This window comes from Passer domesticus, chromosome 1 (genome assembly GCF_036417665.1).
Source record: "Passer domesticus isolate bPasDom1 chromosome 1, bPasDom1.hap1, whole genome shotgun sequence".
NCBI lineage: Eukaryota > Metazoa > Chordata > Aves > Passeriformes > Passeridae > Passer > Passer domesticus.
In genome coordinates, this window is record NC_087474.1 from 28,695,973 (window position 1) to 28,717,230 (window position 21,258).

General features: G+C 38.0%; 1 protein-coding gene across 8 annotated transcripts; it reads left to right on the plus strand.

The window, feature by feature from the left end:
* Positions 1-3,301: 3,301 nt before the first annotated feature.
* LRRC72 (leucine rich repeat containing 72) lies at positions 3,302-21,239 on the plus strand. Of its 8 annotated transcripts, none has more exons than XM_064411441.1 (9): positions 3,302-3,411; positions 5,439-5,512; positions 8,864-8,933; positions 11,036-11,117; positions 12,327-12,440; positions 16,119-16,208; positions 18,108-18,272; positions 19,493-19,520; positions 20,998-21,239. In XM_064411441.1, exons 1-9 carry the CDS (start codon positions 3,394-3,396, stop codon positions 21,161-21,163), a joined length of 807 nt encoding a protein of 268 aa, XP_064267511.1. In that variant the 5' UTR covers positions 3,302-3,393; the 3' UTR covers positions 21,164-21,239. The 8 variants fall into 8 exon arrangements, with proteins under 8 accessions (XP_064267511.1, XP_064267530.1, XP_064267502.1 ...); XM_064411460.1 differs by lacking the exon at positions 3,302-3,411 and adding an exon at positions 3,565-3,782; XM_064411432.1 differs by lacking the exon at positions 3,302-3,411 and adding an exon at positions 3,885-3,956.
* Positions 21,240-21,258: the final 19 nt, after the last annotated feature.

Sequence of the window (21,258 nt, forward strand, 5' to 3'; positions counted from 1 at the left end):
CACAAAGAATAACTGAATTCTGAGAATTATAAACTTTGGTAATTAAAAATATCACATATTAGGCGTTGGTTTTAGTATATTTCATCTTTCACAGCCATTGAACAACAGGTTAACTTACAAAGAGCTGTTGTGCTATTGGTTTTTCAATAAAGTACTGTCAAAATCATTAGGAAGTTAAAAAATGGCGGAATGATTTAGCATATCAAATCATTATTGCCCAAGTGTCAGTTGCTAGACTGACAGAAGAGCTCCACAGAAGAGTTTTCCCCAGAGACGGTGAAGCATGTGGGCGGAACAAGACAGCATCCAACGTTACATTTTAAATCAGGTTTAATCTCAATTTTATTATTCCTAGCAAATCCATGTTTCTATAACGTGTTTTTTAAAGCAATACAATGACAATCTCCTATATCCGTGGTGTTTGGTCAAAGCATGGACATACCAGGAGGTCTCTGAAGTAGAAAACAAAAAGTGTCACTTCCCAAGGCACCTGTAGCCTGATGATTTACAAAATCAGTAACCTGTTCTACCCTATCACCTTTGTCAGTAAAAGCAAATCTGTCTGTGCTTTCCCCTATTTCTGTGTTCCCTATTTCTATGTTATCACATACTATAAAGTCATGTTGTCTTGTTGCAACTGCTTATCCATGCATAAGCACATTAAATATTTTTACTACATAAGTATGAGAAGTTTTTTTGAAAAATATGTATAACAAATCAGTCATTATTCTGAGTAATCCAAAGGAAAAATGGTTGTTCACTTATGGACAGCAATTTAATTCAGGAACAGTAATAAATAGGCTACATATTTTGGAAAAAAAACCTAAAACAAACCAATACCAAGCCACTATAAAATATGGTCACAGTTCAGTCTGAATAAAAAAAAAATTAATTTTCTGCCCAAATTCCTTTAAACTCATTGGGAATTTTAAGATTCAATTTGCAAATGCAGAAAGAAATAGATATTAACTTTACTGAATTTGAGACAGTCGCTATTTAATCATCCAGATTAAGTCTGTAACCACCATTTGCTAATAGAGACAAGCACCTCAAAACCCCAAAGCATATCAAATGCTCACCTCATATACCTCACACCTCTGTGGACGAATATAATAAAATACCTTACAGAGGCTCCCTCTCTCTCTCTTTTCCCATATTTAATTACTGAAATTTCTTGTCCTATCATGTTAATTGGACTAATTGATAAGTCACTTTCATTATTAAACGTGACTTTAATAGCTACCTTGCCTTTCACAATTCTAAACTGGTAGCTCTGTCTTGTTGATTGAAAACACTGAACTTGAATGTAGAATGAAAAAAATACAGAACTCTTGTACCAGTTTCTTCTTCTCCATTACAGTCCCTCTTTTCATGATTTTAAATACCCTAGAGATATTTTCACAAGCTAAAATAAGGGATTAAAGCAATTCCTCTTGTCAGTTTTATACCTTTAACATGTCTAGTTTTCTTATTTGAGGTTTCTATTTGTTTAAAGCTACCTATCTGAAATGGAAGCCACCCACAGAATTTTTTCCATGAAAATTAGATATTTGCAATATAATACTTGTACTGTAGTTCCATTCCTCCATCATACACACTACATCTAGCTTCATTGGTCTGAACAAGCAGAGGCATGCACATAATTAATTCCATGAGGGACAGCTTATTCGTATATTTGCACACACAACTCTTGCTCTTTGTATATCAGTTACACATAATTTACAATGACTATTTCTGCTAACTTGAGTACTCGGCGTAAATTAAATTCTAAATAAAGCTCCAAGTTTTCAGACATATTTTTGTTGTAGATTGATCAAACATTTTCTTTTGTCCTACTTGCACATGAATGCGTGCACACACACACACTGGAAATGGCTTTTTCTATTCTTCAGCTTGCGCTATGCAGTAAAATGGTTATAAAAATAGCAACATGGCAGCAGTTGCTTGCACATGTGGATGTCATAAACATTTTGTGTTCCTTTACAGCCAAACTCAATCCAAAGCACTGTCGCAGCAGTGGGCCCACTCCAGGAGCCAGCATGGGAGAAGGGCTCTCAGGCACCAAGGTGATTTGCAAGTTGCAAGGGAGTAATACATACGGTGTGAATTAGCTGTAAATTAAACACACAAGTGTTTTCTTTATAAGTGACATGTATTCCGGAGGAATTTCTTCACAGAAAGGGTGATTAGATATTGGAATGGTCTGCTGAGGGAGATGGTGGGGTCTCAGTCCCTGAAGGTTTTCAAGGAAAGACAAGATGTGGCACTTAGTGCCATGGTCTAGTGGGCATGGTGGGTTTTGGTCATAGTTGGACTCAGTGATCTCAGAGATCTCCTCCAACCTAATTATTTCTGTGATTCTGATATACATACATAGACATAGGATCTGTGCCTAAAAATAAAGAAACCACAGGAATATAGTTTAAAAAAAAATAAAAGCAAGGCAATATGGGTTATGAGCAAATACGATCCAGGAGACAGCCCAGAGGTATCAGAGGTCTCTCCCAGCTCCCCCTACCCACTGCCCACCAGGGTCTCTCGCTGGCCCCCCAGGAACCCTCCCCGAGTCCTGGCTCGCGGTGTGGGTACCCTCACTCGCCATCGAGCTCCTTCCCCAGCACAAAGTCCTGTTGTTATAAATAAAAAAAAATTCGATTAGCCAATTTTAATAAAAATATGAAAAATAAAATTTATTTCGCGACCGTAAAAACAGTCTCGACAGCCACCACCAAAACGGCCAGCGTATCAGCCCCGGGAAGTGATGCGGGTGAACGTGAGGAAAGGACCAACTGGTATCTAGATCTCCCCGTCCACACCAACTGCTTCAAGGTAGCAGTTCTTATAGTTTATTTGGCCCGCGGCAAAAAGTCTTTGTTTCCTTCTGAGTTCTTCATATTCAAGTTGGTTTCTTTCTCTAGACAAAGCCTCGTCCGGGAGTAGAATAATCCATTTCCCTGGTTCCCGGAATCTGGCATTCAGATCCGAGGTGTTGATGGTTCCATGCACCGATAGGCATCTTGTCTGGGCCATCAGCACCTGGCGTCTTCTGTCGTTGGTGCTGATGACTGCTCCTCTCTTCGGATGCAAATGCAGTGATGTCCATCTGCCGCTGTTTCGAGGCCTCGTGATTTTGTCATCCTGTTGGATTTCTCAACCTGAAGGAAACGAAGGGATTTCTTCCCCCCCCCCCCCCCCCCCCCACCCCTTCTCTCCCCGGTTTACTCTGTTCACATATATATTTATACGCTGTTTATCTCCACTAATTACTACTTATATTTCTAACACCTGTCTTGATTCACGCCCAGGCTGGGGCTCCCATTTCAGTGTTGCACCATTTCTACTGCGTCCAGCCCTGGGACCGTCAGCTCAGGGAGGACATTGAGGTGATGGAGCATGTCCAGGGAAGGGCAGGTGAGATGGGCAGGAGCCTGGAGCACAAGTCTTATGAGAAGTGACTGAGGGAGTTGGGGTTGGTTAGCCTGGAGGAAAGGAGGCTCAGGGGAGACTTTATTGCTCTGTACAATTCCCTGAAAGGAGGCTGTAGCCAGGTGGGGGTTGGTCTCTTCTCCCAGGCAACCAGCGATGGGACCAGAGGACAGTGTTGAGCTGTGCCAGAGGAAGAAATAATTTCTTCACAAAAAGGGCGATTACAGACATTGGAATGAGCTGCACGGGGAGGTGGTGGAGTCACCATCCCTTGAGATGTTTAAGGAAAGACTACATGTGGCATTCAGTGACACTATCTAGTGATCAGCCATAGGTTGGACTTGATGATCTCACAGGTACTTTCTTAAACCAATCCCGCGAATCTAGGTGCTGGGGGTCTGGCCCCGAAAGCGCACTGCAGCCTGGCCTGCCCGCCCGGCCCAGCGCAGCTCAGCCGCGGCTCGCGATCCGCCCTGCAGCGGCCCACAGCGCGCTCCAAGATGGCGGCGGCCGCCGCGGCCGGCGGGCAGGTGAGCGGGCGCGGCCCCTCTCTCCCCTCGGCCCGCCCCGCCCGCACCGCGGCTGCCCCGGCCCGGCCCGGCCCCAGCGGCCTGGGCCTCGGCCGCTCGCTCTGCTCGGCACCGAGCGAGGCGAGGCGCGCTCCCTCCGCCCCCGCCCGGCCCCGGGGCGGCAGCGAGCGGCCCGGATCCTCCGGGAGAGCCGGGGCAGCCGTTCCCGTCTTTCCTAGGCAGCGAGTGAGCGTGCCTGAACCGGGGCTGACAGGAACGGGGCTCCAGGGTGGGGAGAGGATGAGATGTCGCATAACGGAGTATGCGAAATATGAATCTTTGAGCACAGCCTTCCTGGCTGTGGAACGCAAGCCCCGGGTTGGTGCTCCCTGCCGTAGGTGCGCCTGCCCCATTGTCACTTCGGCACTCCCGTCGGTGTGTCCCGTACTGCCGGGGCCTGACTTGGGGTGTGCCACAGCTGCTTTTCTCCAGAGATCACTTGGTGTTCCGTGGGCAGATTGTGCACGTGTAGTAACAAAACTATGGCCCTTTGTGCCACACCTTTGCCCTTCCCGACGTGTGCAGCTGACAGCTGGCCGTGCCGAGGTCTGGGCAAAAGGCGGGGTGCCACAGCCGCTGTGGGGAACGAGCGGCCTGCGGGTGCCCGGCTGCCTCTGGCCAGAGAGTGCCACACGTCCCACACCTTAGCAATTTACTTTGTGAAGGTTTAGCACACCCAGAACACGCTGGAGTGGTTGTGCAGCTAATACAGGCCACTCTCGACATGCCTGTCAGTGCTTCCAAGCCATTTTATGCTTGTGAAGTTGTATCAATTTTGTGTTTTAACAATAATGGTCATAATGATGTTGGGCACAATAGCTCATGTATTACACCAATTTTTTCTGATATGCAGTTTAGTTTTTATCAAACACTATTAAGAGAGATCCATAATTCTCATGTTAATGGGTTTTATTGCTTTTGCAAGTCATAACGCATCAGGAATATATTCTGAAAATAAAAATTATGTCTGCATTTTTCAATGTTAAATGTACAAGCAGAGTTTTCTAGATGCATAGTTTTAAAAGGTCATGTGCATAGTTTTAAAGTAAAGCTGCATAAAATAAAGTTGCAACTGTAATGCAAAGTAAGCGGTTTCCTTGTTCATCACAAGTACTGGGTTAGCTGACCTGAGTGAGAAGCCCATTCTCTAGTTAACATATGTTAATTTCTCACTTCATGTCTACCAACTATGATTCTCCACAGGAAAAAAAGTTAGTGTAAGTGTAGCCTGATCACCAGACTATTGTTATCAATTTAAAATAGAGACTGGGAATTTAATATCTCCTTATCTCTCTTAGACTATGTTACAGTTTACTGTAATAAGGTGCTGTGATACATGTATTAATTTTGGTTACTTTAAACGCTGAGTTCACATATGTTACAATGTAATGAATCCATAGTGATGCAGCACATTATACTGACAAATGTACTGTATACTGTCAGGCAATAGAAAAGCAGCTGAAGATTTGTGGCTATAAGAGCAATGTGGATGTCGTAGCACTGTATCTGGCTAGACAGTAAGTAAAATGTTTCTTGTTTTGACTTTTACTAAAAGTAGAGCACACAATAAATGCAAATCTTTCACAGTGCTTTCTGTATCAGGAACTCTCTGAACACCATTTATATGTGAAATACCAGGAAATCATGTTCTTACATAGTCCATACGTGTGGTGAATGGAGACATGGAGGACACAGCAGCACTGCACTCACAGCTAACAGCCTCATCCCCAGATACACAATCTGTCTGCAGCAAGCCAGAGTTGCTTGAGGGTCTGTGAGCTCACAGAGTTGTACATGAATTTCTGCCATGGGGAGCAGAGGAGTGAGAGTCGATGGGCTGATCTCTGCCTGTCCTAACAGGCGCGTAAGACTGGGTGGAAGGAGTATCAAGAAGGCGAATGAAAGAACGTGGGACCTGCCCAGTCTAGGAACTGCCAAATTTCTGACCTCCCTGAAGAAGTGTGTTACTGCAATGGCAAAACTCAGTGGTACCACCCTTGAAATTACCTGCATCTGTGCTGCTAAGAACTGAAGGGAGGGCAGGGCAAGATAAAGTGAATACAAGCACAAGAATACTTCTTTTGGGCAGGCAGTACTGATGGGAGAGCTGATCTCCTCTGAGAGCTAAATGAAACAGCTTGAGATGTAGGGCAGATGAGGAGAAGAAGACGTGCTAAGTGAAGGAAGGCAAACTTCTATGAACCTGTGGGTGATCTGGGTTGATAGAGGTGTATGTTGTAGTATGAACACGCTGAGAGGCTGCCATAGAGGGATGGATACATGACAGGACATACTTCAAAGTTTCGGGAGAGCGCGCTTGGAATTTCTGGCCAGGGCACAATTCCAAGTGTTGCATACCTGTCTGCAGCCTCACAACTTCATCCACTGCTCACATGGTTGATAACATATAGGAAAAACAACTTAGTTTAATAATTCAGGGACAAGGTTTTCAAGGTCTCTTGGTCCAATGAGTGAAAAAAAGTCCTAAGGAATTAAGGGATTTCAGTGTTGTCTAGTCTGTTTTTAGTGGAAATTATATGGTCTTGAAAATCTATGTGCTCACTAATATGTTTAAATTCCTTATCACATCTCCTGATTTACATCAAGAAAGTATTTGATGCTTTGTGAGGTAAAACATACAGTTACTGTCAATTTTCTTAAAATTTGCATTTTAGAAAGAAGAAAAAAGATAAAATTTAAGGGAGAAGTTTCAATAATGAGAAAATTACAAGGGGCATATATACATACTTTCTAAACAATACAATTATTATACCACACATGTAAAGAATTAAGACTCTATATACAGTCTTAATTGGTGTACTTTCTGGTTTTAAATGCTTAAATGTGTGCCCTCTCTGGCTTTCAAATATTTTTTTGGTATAGAATAAAAAGAACTGCTCACATGGCAGATACATAGGTGATCTGTCTTCCCATTAAACCGTTCTGATAAAGATGATGCAGGATTGGATAGAAGTGAACTCCTTTTATTCTCTATCAGTTTATATAAACTTGAATCCCAGCCAAGCTCAGTATCAGATCATGCCTCCTTTAGTGTTGGTTTGACATATTTTTCTGCTAGCTGAAAGAAGAAAATGGGAAAAAAAATTAAAGTAAATCAAATAAGAGGGAATGAGTTTATATTTTTAAACACTGCTATTAAAGAGACATGAAACAATGTATTTTGGACACTAAAAGCTGTCATCCCAGGAAAACTGATTAACTTAGCAGTAGGTAGAAAAAGAGTGCTGCAGGCCAAAAAGGATCAGTTTATAAAAGACATACAAAGTCTGGAAGGCATGTAGAAAAGGACAGGCTCTTTTAAAATGTTAGAGGAATTAAGCTCTACCTGGGGCAAATTAAATGCCTTAATATGAAAAAAAAAAAAAGCAAAGCAGCAAACAAAACCAAAAAACCAGCAGATTGAGGCTTGGAGATAGTAAAGATGAGGCAGTTACTAGACAGGGAATAAAACAAATTAAATGTAGAGCTGTAATCTAGTTGTAGAGTGGCAGCGACCAAGAATATAAGAAATTTTGGCTTTGCTACCTGAAATGTAGTTCAGGGATGCAGAGGATAATTAGATACGAGCTCTGTAGGAGCTCTGTATGTCCTGTCAACAGCCATCTGCTTGCCCCTGCTACTTGCAGTAATGTCTTTTTCTGTTACTTGTGACAGTAGACACATGAGGGAGGCAATTGCTGGGTTAGTTTTTATGGTTTATCTGAGGAAGCCAAAGAAACAGTTAAAAGTAACAACATGAGAGGATAATCTGATTTTCAGTTAATACAAGGCACTAAAATTATAGTCAGCCTCAGCTTTGTAGGGTTTGCTCTTGACAGACTTTTCATTTCCAAATCAAGATGAGAAAAGGCACCCAGCCTCCCTGTGTCTGTACCTGGAGGGTGTGTTGGAAAAAAAACAACCCAGCAAATAAAAAGACAACATGGAAAGATAGAGACCAGACTTCACAGCTGGAAAACAAACATGCCTTTAGCCTGATGATGTGAGGTTAATTTTTATCAGTCCTGTTACCTTCTGAAACATTGGCCTTCATCTTGCAACACATTAAAATCCACAAGAAAATTTTTATTATGGCAATTAAAAATTGTCAGATAAAAGTAATCTATAATTTTTCTAGAGGAAATTAAGAACATTTATTTATAGCAATGAAAATAAAGAAGAACACTTTGTTAAAATCACTTGGCAGCTTACTAATATTTTCTGGTCATAGGTAATTTTTTATTTATAGTACACTAGCAAGCTCAAAGTGCTAGATACACAATTAAACATAAAACCATACTAGCACATGGGAGATCATTTCAGCCTCAGTGGATGTACTAAGTTTCTATAAGAGTAGGACAGTAATGGAAAAAGGCAAAATTTCACAATGTACACTAATATGAAAAAGAATAAAAAATGCTCATTGACATGCTTGGTGTCTGTCTTCTGTTGGCTTCTCTGGCACTGTGGCTGGACAATCCCCGCTGCACCCTCAAAGCAGTTTTGCTTTTAGCTTATGTCCCCAGGGTGCCAAACTTCTCCTCCTGTGTTCTGAGCAGGATTTCTACAAAGTGCAAAGTACATGTGACTCAGACTCATAACTCATGCTGTTATGGAAAAGCAATTAATGTATCACTTATTTTGTTCCTGTTTCTTTACCACCTGCTGCCTTGTTACATTTGCAGGTGTGCCGAGTGCTTACACTGTCTCTGCCACCTTCTCTTTGTGTTTTTCTCTACTATAAATTCTAAGGAACTGTGCCTTTCTGGTTCTTGTCTAATATTATTTATGGAAAATAAAATATTTATCAAATTAGTAAGCACTATTAATGTTAAGAAATTTGTTACTCTTTTTTTTTCTTCCATCAGAGGACTAAGAAGTATCCCAAATCTATCACAGTTTCGCAGATTAAGGTATTTGTGGATTAACAACAATAAGGTAATTAGTTATTCCTTTAAAGAGCAGAACAATGCATCTATACTCCCTGATTATTATTTTGTGGTCTTTTCTAGCATAAAGTATTATATATGTAGTCAAATGAATAATTTTTTTTAAATTTCCAGACTAATTTAGCTGTCAAATATAACAGATTTGAAGAAAACTTTTTTTTTTACAATACAGAGTATTGTATAAGTTAATGTGTATATATATATGTAATGTATATATATGTAATGTATATATAATGTAGATATAATGTAGATATAATATATAACATATTATAAGCTAATGTATTTTCCTTTAGATTCACATCAGATTTACACATCTTGTTTATTTAAGGAGCTGAAGTTTTGTGCTAGTTCCTGAGCTCCCAGTGTAATTAGAGCAGGAACAGACTGAGGGACAGGAATGGATTGCAGGAAATGCAGGAAATGCATGGCTCTTCTTTTATATAATGGCAGACATGCATAGTTTATTTCCAGGCAGGCTGCTGGTTGAGGTGAGGCTCCTTATTGATGTCATGCACACAAGAGTGACATAAAACTCTGTGGAGTGAGCTTCTCCCTGTGCACAGGAAGCAGCACTGCAGGTCTAGGGATGACAGGGTGTAACTTTTACTGTACAGTAGTTTACATGACTTCCACAGTGAGCCCAAATTCTTCCATCTCCAGAATTGCTTGCTCAGGTAAATAAGTAGATCTGCGAGCAGCAGAAAAAATAAATTTGCATTCCATGTCACTTCAGAGCACATGTATATCTTCTGCCCCAGGCTAGCATCAGTTATATGGCACCTTATGTCCAATTCATCAAAAGATCTCTACTATTTTTGAAAAGAGCAAATGTGTAGATATTATTAAAATATTACTCTAAAATCACAGGTATAATAGGGCATTTACTTGTATAGTGAAAGGACATTAAAGGAAACAAAGAAATGGCCTGATGACTAAGCAGAACTGATCTTGCTGATGCAAGAACATAAATAAATTGGAGTTTTGCACAACTCTCACCTTTCCTACCTGAGTAACAAAGAACATTCTTTGTTGTTCTATATAACTTATCTGGAGAAGTCACACAGTGGCTTTTCATAGGAAAAGTATTACTGAAATGCCTCAATAGGAGCAGCATATTTTTCTGTACTCAATAATTTTATCAGAAAAAAAGCAAACTTAAGATGATTCTGAAAACAAAACTTCCCCAAAATAGGGAAAACCATTGTACAAGAGAGTGGAAAAACTTCTGTCTTATGCTCTTTCTTCCAGCTTTTAGGTACTGATAATACACAGAGCAAAGCACGTTTATTTCGGAGTCAGTGGCAAAATTCAAAGATTGAAATCATTCCTAACAAATTACTTTTCATCACAGAATTGACAGAGTCAGGAATAAAATTCTGTTTGTTGTTAGGATAAAAACTTCAGCACCATTAGTAGTCTCAGTTCTCAGAGATTATAAAGGTCAGCTTGCTGTCCCACTGCAGATAATTCACCCTGCACTGGAGTCAAAAGTGTTTTGGAATTGAGCTCCAAACACGGAGGTCTGATTCCATAGGGACTGAAGATAACTCTTTATTGGGAATACACCCATATTCATACTGATTTTTTTTTCTATAACTCTAATTGAGTCTCTAAACATGATTAGATGAAATTGCTAGTAAATAAGAGCAACTTTGTGCTCTTTGAACCTGCTGGTGAAAAAACATTTTAAAAACAAGATGCTGGGTTTATTCAAATGATATATTTCTGGAATATTCTTAAACCAACATAGAATTATCATGCTCTAAAAGGGTCTTCTAACAATAAAAATTATTTCAAATATGAATAGAAGGAAGAGAAAATGTGGAGATCAGTCATTTAAAGAAATTTGTTTCCAAATACAAACGTTAAATGTGTAGTTCAAAAAATTAGGTAAGGCTCTACTGCTTGTTTTCATTTGTAATTAGTACTTCTAATGAAGGTTCAGTTGTCAAAAGAATCCTTAAACCAAGAGTCTTAAACAGAAATTTAAGAAACTACCTGTGGTTAAACCGTTTTCAAGAGGCCATGTTTATAATTCTCCAACACCACATTCAGAGTGACACATAACAGTTTGCCTAACTCTAATTTCAGATCCAGGATTTAACCTTCTTGATCAAAAACTATTACTTGACTGAACTCTATCTCAACAATAACGAGCTGACAGATATATCAGGTACCAATCTTCCCTTTATAAGTTGTTGAGCAGAGGCCTGTACTTTCTTTTTTCTGTATTGGCATTCAAAGTTATAAAACTAGATTACAGCAAGTAACTTATTGGCTGAAAGCTCCTATGTATGTATAATTAACACATGTTTATTATTATATATTTAATTTTTCCAACATACTTGAGTGACAATAAGTTGATGTGTTTATTCTGGTTTAAAGGATGAAATGTCATTCACTTTATGTCAGGCAATTGTGAAATACTTTTGATTTTACCTGACCATATTTAATACTGAGAATTTATAACCAGAAGTATTTTGCAAAGTTACTGCCAAACTTGGTTTATTTTAAAAATCTGTCTTATACTTCTATTTTAGTTTTGGTTGTCCTTGTAGATTAAAATGGCTTTATCAGACTTGTAAATTTGTGAATGAACAGGCCAGAACATAATATATTTCTAAACATTTTAGACATTTTAAATGTTAATATTTTTTTCTGTCCCTGTAACATGCTGGATGAGACATGATGTTGATTCATTTCTGTGAGATTTCAAGCAAACTTTATCTTTGAAAAACATAAACATGGATACAAGAGACAATACAGATGATAACAAAATATGGATAAACAGAAGGGTATCATTAGTAGACAAATAAAATACTGTATATGATTTGGAAAATGAGATATGTAATCGTGATGTGTGAGGATGCGAACACAGTCTGGGTCAAAACAATATTCTGTAATAGCTTTTCAATACACCAATAATTACTTGAAACAGAACTATTTTCTAAGGAATGCACTATTTACTACTTGTGAGACAAAGGTAGTATTAGGGATATACTATTGTTTCTGAGGCAAAGGTAATATCAGGTCAAGCTAAAAGGAAGTGAATTAACCAAAGATTATAGGGATATAGGAGGAATGAAGGGAGGTAGAAGAGAGGTTGCAGTTGAGGCTGATTTGTTGATGCAAAGGTGATGTGGACAAATGTTAAAAATTGGAATGAAAAAAGGCATGTGCTTAAAGGATATGACTAGAGAGGTGAAAAGGATATTGAAATATCTTTAGTTATTGCTTAATTAACATCTCATGCAATGTGTTACGAAAAAACACGCATTCATAGATAACTAAAATACCAAGTTCAGTGTACAGCATAGCAAAATGATGTTCTAATAAAGGCAGCTATGGTGAGAATGATTAATTATTTTTCATTTTATTTCAGGTGCTCTGAAACACCTATGTTCATTACAGATTCTGTTTCTTCACAACAACGAGCTAAAGAAACTTGGCAAAACAGTGAAGGAATTGAAAGGAATGATAAGCTTGCAGACTCTAAGTAATACCTTATTTTTATTTTGCAGAACAACAAGTAGTAGCTTTTTAGTTTCCTATCAGGATGCTTCTTGACTATTTTTTGCATCATATGCCAATAGCTATTGAAGCTAATTAGCAATTTCAGCCAAATTTGACAGAAGAAAGAGATCTCTAAGACATGAAAATTCCACAAAGAGTACCTCAACTGAGGAAAAACTGCTAAGTGAGTTCAGAAGTTAACGTTTTGGCTGCTGGCTGCCAGTAGCTTGGATGAATAGCTTGGAGGGTGTCTAGGCAGTTTACAGCTGCTTCTCTGTAATGGAACACAGGAGAATGTCACCAGGCCATAACACCTCCTTAAGCATTCAGAAAACTGAATGTCTGATTGTGGGAAAGGAAAATATGAACAAAAAATTAAACTTTTAATTCAACTTGACCCTGAACCAAAACTAAGAAAAACAAATCAAGTGTTCAGGAAGACAACGTGCCAGCCAAACTACTGAAGGTCTTTTCACTACATGCAAGATAGAAAAATTAACCCATTTAAGAATGCAGTTGTTTGAAGTGATTAGGCAGTGTCTGGAGAGGCATCCTATGTATGAATGGTGCAGTCACTTGAATTTAATGTTTGCTCTACAAATTAATAAGGAGCTTCAACAAGCACAGGAAGTTTGTTGTACTTGTTGCAACCACTGTGGGAAATACATAGCAGATAGTTAAAGTGCTGCTGAGTTATTATAAATGGCAGTTACAAAGGCACAGTGAAAATTGTATGCAAATTGGACCAGCCACCACCATAGAAAAGGAAGTGTTTGAAAGAACAACCAAACAATATATATAATATACTGATCTACCCTAATTTAAAAAAAAAGTTGTTTAGTTCAAATATTTTTACAAGAATAAACAGTAATCAGTGGAAGAAGCTTAACAACCTTAATAACCAAAACTTTAAAGTCATTGCTTCATGACCTTTGCAGTAATGAAAAAAATTGTCAATGTGTTTGCTTCAAGGGGATTTTGTAATAATGAATTCGTAAATTAACAGGTCTCTATTGGTTTAATAAAATGCCCTGTCATATTTGAAGTAAATTAAATCAGTAAATGAACAAAAGAAATTTTAAAAGTCATATTCTATATATCATATTACTATATAATTTATCTGCCTTCTTGCAATATTAATAAATATTAAATGGGTGCAGAATTTGCACTGTGTAGCTTTGCAAAGGGCTGTGCCCATAACTCACTTTTATAAAACAAAACCAGTGAGACTTCTCACTGTTATGAGGTAGATCTTTTTTATTGCTAATCTGATTTAAAAAACAAAAGAAGTCACTTGCCAGCCTTCAACAGAGCTCCTGGATGCTTAACAACATTTTATTATTTTGTAGCTCTTGGGGACAATAGAACTATTAAAACACAGTATTATTGTTTGCTTCAGGAGTAGCATCCAGCTGTCAAAATGTTGCATTTCTCTCATGATTTTAGCCATTGCCCTGCACTGGATATGTAGCACAACAACCATCCTTCATCAGGTGTCTAGGGAAGACACTCAGCTTCAAAAGATTTACTGCACATGCTGCCTACAACTGCAGCCTTTTGGGAGATTCAGAGTGCTTCTTTATGGGCTCACCCTGTGCTCACATCTCCCTTTTGGAATCCAAGATTTTTGTTACATACTCTGTAAATTGCCTCAACTGATTTATTGTCCACAGCTGATAACATCCTGCTGCTAGACCTCAGAAAACTCTCTTGTTCACTATGTTTCTGCCCCATGTGGCAGAGGCACACTGTTTTCCTACACTCCAAATTGAGAAAACAGACAAAACTGTGGAGGAAGAAAGCATTATCCTAATTTGTACAACTAAAATTGCATGACCTTGACAAGAAAGTAGATAGCTCAGCCAGGAATTAATCCCAGATGTTTTGTAAAACAAAACCACATTGATCTGTACAATGGTTGAATTTATTGTAAAAATGAGTAGTAGAAAAGTGCACATTCTCTAAAACAAACCTACAAATCAGTGTTATTGAGCAGGGACATAGTCCAAGCAACATCCAGATTCACAAGTTTAATATCAGACCTGTTTTATGCCTTGGAAAAATCTCTCTTGAATCTTTATTCTATTCCACTACCAAACATACCTGCTTTTAGAGATCTTTCTGAAACATTTTTCTCTTTGGAGTGCTGTAGTATATTTTCTTGACTCAAGAACAGACTTATCAGATACATATATAATATTCTTTCTGATTACCACTTCCTAGGAAAAAAAAAAATCATTCCGTTAAAATAGAACTTTCTTTTGCTGCCACCTTGTGGGTGTCTTACTAATTTTAAGTACAGCAATTTAAAAAATTGTTAAAGAATTTAAATAAAAAATTCTCCTCTGAATACATGAACAGGTGTTTTCTATGAAAGAGAGGCCAAATGCTCATTCCAGCCTTGTTGCATCTTCAAAATACCTGCTAAATCCCATCAAGCATTGAGCCCTCTGAGCGGTCCTGAAGAACATGAAATTGCATCTTGTAGTTTATAAATCTGTGTGGAATTTTTTCTGACTTTTTTCTTCCACTACCTCTTACTTGCTTCTGTAATACCATCTTCCTCTCCCTAACTGCTAAAATGACATAAGTTTTTTACCCTAGAGCAAGTATTAGCCACAGTCTCTCCTCAGAAAAACAGATGACTGTAGACTGAACCAGTAGTTGTAAAAATGATTTTTCCCCTGCTCTCATGTCAAGATGATAGCCTCTTGATTATTTTTACTGTCTTAGAACAACAGCATTTGTATAAGGAGATAAAAACCATTATTATATTTTTTATTTAGAAAACAGGCCCCACCCCACAACACTCGCTTTGTTTATTAGCTCATCTGTGAATGAGCCAGTTTCTATTTTAATCAGCTCAGATATCACTGTCACTAAACCAACTGATACGTGAGCTAGGCTAATGTTCCACACCTGGCAAAGCAGCAGCACAGGGTTGATACCTGTCTCTGTGTTGCAAAGGTTTGGTTAGACAGGTGATGTGAACCTGAACATAAACATTTTAGCCAAGTTGATAATGAGATTTTGGAGCTTGGTATCTCCAGCCTTGAGGAAAGCAACTGGAACCCAGGTTCTTAGGAATTTAAGCCCTCTGAAACATTATTCTCTTACGTTTCTTGAGTATTTAAACTAATCATCTGTCAAAAGATCAGAAGGCTGTGTATTTGCATTTTATATTGTGTCTGTGGGATACAGCTTCTTACCAGCTCTGATAAAGTCTTAGGTGTCCTAAAGCTGATCTGATATTAATAACTCCATCCTCTACAAATTTTGTCTTACATTTAAGCTGTCACACCTAAAAGACCATTGCTATTTAAAATAGGGATTACCTAGCACTACACAAGAAAATCAAAGGCAAACAAACACTTCAGTGTTTTTTGCTGCAAAGGTTTGGAGTGCATGATGGCATATTTACTCAGATCTTGCCTGTGGTATTTTGCATATTCTGCAGTAAGCCAGTTCCTGCAGTCCATGTTTAGATGAGTAATTTCACGCGTAAAGTGTTTATGCAGCCTAAGAACAATTTGAATTTGATATTTTGTACAAAATCTTTGGCTCCTAGTGACCTTTAATTTTCCTGTCTTGCAAAGTTGTTGTTTTGCTGGGTTTGCTTTTTTGTGACACTGGGGCTTTTTTTTCTGTGTATGTTTTGCAGACCTATTCCAAAACCCTCTGGCATATGATCCAGACTACCGGCTTTATGTGATATACTCCCTTCCTTCAGTTCAGCTCCTTGACAGGAAGTGTAAGGATTGCTTTCCTCTCTCACAAAGCATTGACAGTTGCTTTTGTTTCTAACCAGTTTGGAAACATAGATGAAATTATCCTATGTGTTCTTTTATATGCATTTCTTGATAGAGAAAGAGGATTAGTGAACAAAATACCTGGTTTTTCTAAGATTTATCAAGCAAAAAGAGGTATGGTTGCATGGTATAAACACTTTGTCAAATGTTTTTTATTTGTTTTTCTTTTTAAATTGTGTTGGTTCTTCTTGTATCTTTGTCTGTTTGGGTGAAGATAAAAACTTGTGCTTTGAAACATGTACCTACCTCTGTGCATTCAGACCGGTATATTCACATGGGTGAGTGTGCTTACTTAGGTTTGTACACGTTTCTGTACAGTTTAAGTACATATATGCACACATTTCTTGATAAGGTAAATGCAGACCAAGCTTTCAAATATAATAAATATTCAGAAGTTATCAAGAGATCTTTCACAGCTTGTCTGCTGTAAATTCTACAGAAAAAAAAATTGTCTTAAAAATAGTCAGTGAATCCATAGACATGCCACAATGTACCCAGAAAATCACCTTTGGTGATTTTTATCTCTGGTGTTTGGAGAACTGTGTGACTGACAGGACTGAAAATTACTGGAGAGCACTGAGAAAGTAGCTGATTCCTACCTCAGCTCTGTAAGAAAGTAGTAAGGAAAACCCAGCACCTTCTTGGAAGGGGACTGAGCAGGGCAGATGCAGGACATCTGCAGGTGCTGGGAAGCTGTGCAGCTGTCGTGTAGGAAAGCTGGTGGATGGGCCCCAGCAGGTGCCAGGGGCTGACGAGGAGTTGCTGGACCTGACCAGGTGCCCATTTGCTCACACAGTCATTTTGCACAGGTACCTTCACTCCTGAGCACTTGCTCTTGTGTTACACTTGTGCTTAATAAATCTGTCAGGCTGTTACTAAAACATCACTTTTTGACTGGGGAGTGATGACTGATGCTTAATGCACTGAAAAATACGTGTTGCATTTACATGTCTAGAAACACTTCCATAAAACTTCCTGGACTTCATCTCCTCAATACAGTTCTACTGTAATCAGTCCTGGATTAAGACTTGAAGCAGTAATTTGTATCAAGCTGTATCCTGGACTTTCTATTTAGTGAAATATTTCTCTAATACATTACAAAGCTTCTTAACCATCTGTAGAACATTACCAGCATAGTCCTGGCTGTCTCCTGCACACAAGACATGTGCTCATGTTTCGCTACCTTCAGGCATGACTACTGCAGTTCCTTCCTAATTGGTCCCCTAGACACCATGACTCCAAAACTTCCCTGAACTGAAAATGCTTCTGCCAACTACTTGTTCTAAAAGTGTAGCTGACTTCTGTTCCATAGCTGAAGTACTAGATTAGTATAAGGTTCATAAAATTGAAGCCACCACCCCCAATTTAACAGCCTCAAACTATTTGTTTAAAAATTGAAGTTATTTCTCTTGATGTGCAAAGCAGGAAAAATTTAAACTTTTCTTCTGATTGCACTCCTACGGTTTTCTCTGTAATTGACCAATGGGAATTGAACTGGCCTTAAACCAAGACTTGTTTTTGCTATTCATAAAGACACTTCCAAGTCTTTACTTACTTCTGCAGGAGATCTCATTTAAGCAGCACAAAAAAAAATCTTGCTTTCTAGCATCTTCATTTAAAACTTCTGACCCTACTGCACTCAGAAGAAAATACTTTACCGTATAGGGCTTCACCCTAAGTCTTAGAAAATATCACTCCATGTTCCCATTTTGAATTGCCATGAAATTGTGTAATTATTATTGTTAAAAAAACTGCACAGAAAATATATTAAATCACCTTTTATATGCTGCCTTTTCAACTGATAGAAATAAAATTACATTTTTTTATATTCCTTTTAACAGTAGTTACACAAAAAGAAAGGGAGTCAGCACTTCATCTTTATAACCCCAAAAGGGCTTGGGTCACACAGTCAATAGCTTTTGGGAAGAGAGCTGACACATCCCTGGGGACTGCAGTGGGATCTGGCAGATGCACTCAACCAGCCAGAAGACCAATAATGCCCTCAGGTATTTATAATACTCAAAGGAAGGCATACGTTTTTAAGTAATTTGAATTAGAAATGTTTTTTTTTTTCATTAATCTGATAAAACATTATTGGTTTTAGTAATAAAATATAAATGCATCAGGTTTGCTTCATAAAGTAAGTAGTCGTAGTAGCAGCAGGCAACAAGTGAACCCTTCTACTGAGAGTATTGTAGCAGACAAATTCTAGTCATACCCTGTAATTACAGAACTGTCCTTAAAGATAACTGAAATTTTTTTTGTCAGTAGGAGTCTTGTGTTTGGTTTTAGTTATATTTAAAACATCTCAACAGAATTCTGACTCTCAGTGCTCAGCATCATAGAGTTTTGATGCCCTCTAGTGCTTTTACAAGATAATCTCCTGAAGAAAATATTTTCTTCTAGTGTTCTAAATGTTATGTATCTGGTTCTGTAAGCAGATTCCTCTTTATGCTTTCCAAGCTGGGAATGTTTTAATGATGTCTTATAACAGCACATAAAGCAATTTCTAGAGTTCTTAAAACATTCAGATTTGGAAGGCAGCATGATCCTGGCACAAGAAAGCAGGCGAATACCACCTGGAACCAGGAGACTTGTATCACAATCCAGAACCAACTCTGAAATCCCACACAACCTTGTCAGCTTTTTTGATGTTTTGAAGATAAATAACCACCATTGTGCATAGACAACTAAAACCATAGCACTTTATATAGTGTAGATGAAAGTTTAGAGAGTCCTGCAAGTTTTTTTAAATGCATATATCACAACAGTAAAACTGAAAGCACTGTATTTGACAATGATTTTGAAGAGGCTGGGAAAAGGATAATAATATTTATTTAATAATTAATAATTTTAATTCTTAATAATTTAATAATGTAGTAATTTGTTTTGCTGATTATCAAAGTGGGCAGACAGCTGTCTTTATCTCTACCCTGCAATCATACACATCTACACTGGCATCATTTTCTGTGAAAGAAAAAAAAGCCTGGATGTGTATGTCTACAGGAAATAAAAAATACAAAAAACTTAAAACTACCTACACTTAAAACCCAGAAAATACTTGCTTGCATAGTAATTTGATAAAACATTATCTTAAACGTTTCAAATCATGTGCTAGTTTTCAATTAATTTGAACAAGCAATTTAGGATCAGGATAGCAATCAATTCTCAGCTACTCAAATTGCTGTACAGCCATTAACGCCATAATTTGAACTTTCTCTTATAGGTCATGAATTTGGAAATAACACTAATAAGTAAGTAATGTTTTCAGTGTCTTCTTCCTTTTGCAACTCTGAAGCATTAAGTTCCTCTTTCTATGCATAAAAAATACCCTAACTAGAGAAAATGTCCAGTAAAAATGAGCTTTTGAAAGTTTCAGGTCTTTGTTTTCAATACAGCTGCAACTCTACACTAGGTTTGTTATCTAAAATTTACTATTGAAAGGTATTCCACATTTGGAAATGGGTACATAAAAACGCCATTTATTTGTAAGATCAAACACTGATCACTAGAAAAAGCATGCTCAAAGTATTAGAGCATCAGAAGAGCTGTTCTGTATTAAGTCCCAGAAAATGTTCTCCTGAGTGGCTGTTCAAAAAACACTCTCTGGAAAATATTATGACTTGTAGAATGAAATTGTTTTATTCTGTACGTGATGTTGTTTTTATTCTGTTCCATTTCAAAATCATAGAAATAAATGTAAAACTTTTATCTCTGTATCTGGATTGAGACAGGAGAAAGGTTGCATTTTAATGTGATGACATTTTAGATGTAAATTTTGTAAGAGATTTACAAATTTTAGGTATCAGGCTTGGCTTTACTTTCTAGCTTTACACATGAGAAGAATTGAAAAAGGCATTGAAGGAAATAATAAGAGCCTACATATAATATCCTTTAACAGTACTCTTGAGCACAGCTCTTTAAAAATCAAGTTATTTCTTTTGAAAAATTAAGTCTTACCTGCCCTTCAGTGCAGTTAGCTGTCCTCATTGCTAGAATGGATGTACAGCTGCCTGGAATCTTATTTATGGAAATGCTGAGGCTTTGCAAGGTGTCTTTTCATGACAACGTGCATGATACTCAGTGGAGACAGTCCTGTGGCTTATATGAGGTGTGTTACTACAGGGACATCTTTAAGAAATAAGTCCTTATAAAATAAAGTTTTAATATTGTATGTGAGTTGGAAGGTTTTGGTTCCTTGTCAGTGCTGCTTTGCTGGTGTGAATCTGCTGCTTTTCTCTCCCAGACTGCAGCTGTGGCAGGATACATGAACACAAGCTCACAGTGATCTGGATTCAGAGCTTGGAGAATGGATATTTGCCTGTGGGCTAGTTAAGAGATCCACAGTGAAATAAATGTGCATTTCCATTAATGGGTACCAAATCACTTGAATCATGTCCATTGAGAGCATTAGAAGTATACAATTACAACTTTTGTGGGGGAAGAAAAATTGAAAACAAAGAAACATTTTTAAGTCTACTATAAATGTTTTTTAAATAATTTATAGCATGATTTTTTCAAATAGAATCCCATGACTCACCTTTTTTCATTTTGTTCTGCTTTCTTAAATTTGGCAGAAGAAAACCTTCTGAAAATTTAAAATTTTTAAATCCTCCCTCTTTAGTGTCATCATGACTGCTACTTTCATTTTTCAGAGAGTGTGTGTTGTAAATTAGTTCTGAAGTGGTTTGGAAATGCTCAGGTAATGGACTTGCTTTGTTCTTTTTGCAGAGTGCCATTTGAGGACCCCGAAGATGCAGTTTTAGTACGGGCAATGACAAGATCTCTAATGGAATTTTCCTCTGTGGACTGGAACAAAGTAGCCACCTGTCAAGAAAGACGGCTTCAAAACAAAGCAGGAGAGCCCCCTGAGAAGCTGACAGTCCAGTTTAGATGAAAAAAACCCTGTTTCTCTCTCTAATGTTAACCCCATAAGTAGGTTAACAGCTCAATAAAACAAGTACATAACAACACTCATCTGATTAAGTGAAT

What these genes read in the sequence shown, in the direction of transcription:
- LRRC72 (XM_064411405.1), top strand. Translation starts at nt 4,236, where the DNA reads ATGAGATGTCGCATAACGGAGTATGCGAAATATGAATCTTTGAGCACA. An exon ending in CTGTGGAACGCAAGCCCCGG is followed by an intron (nt 4,314 to 5,438) that starts GTTGGTGCTCCC and finishes GTATACTGTCAG; the next exon opens with GCAATAGAAAAGCAGCTGAA. An exon ending in GCACTGTATCTGGCTAGACA is followed by an intron (nt 5,513 to 8,863) that starts GTAAGTAAAATG and finishes TTCTTCCATCAG; the next exon opens with AGGACTAAGAAGTATCCCAA.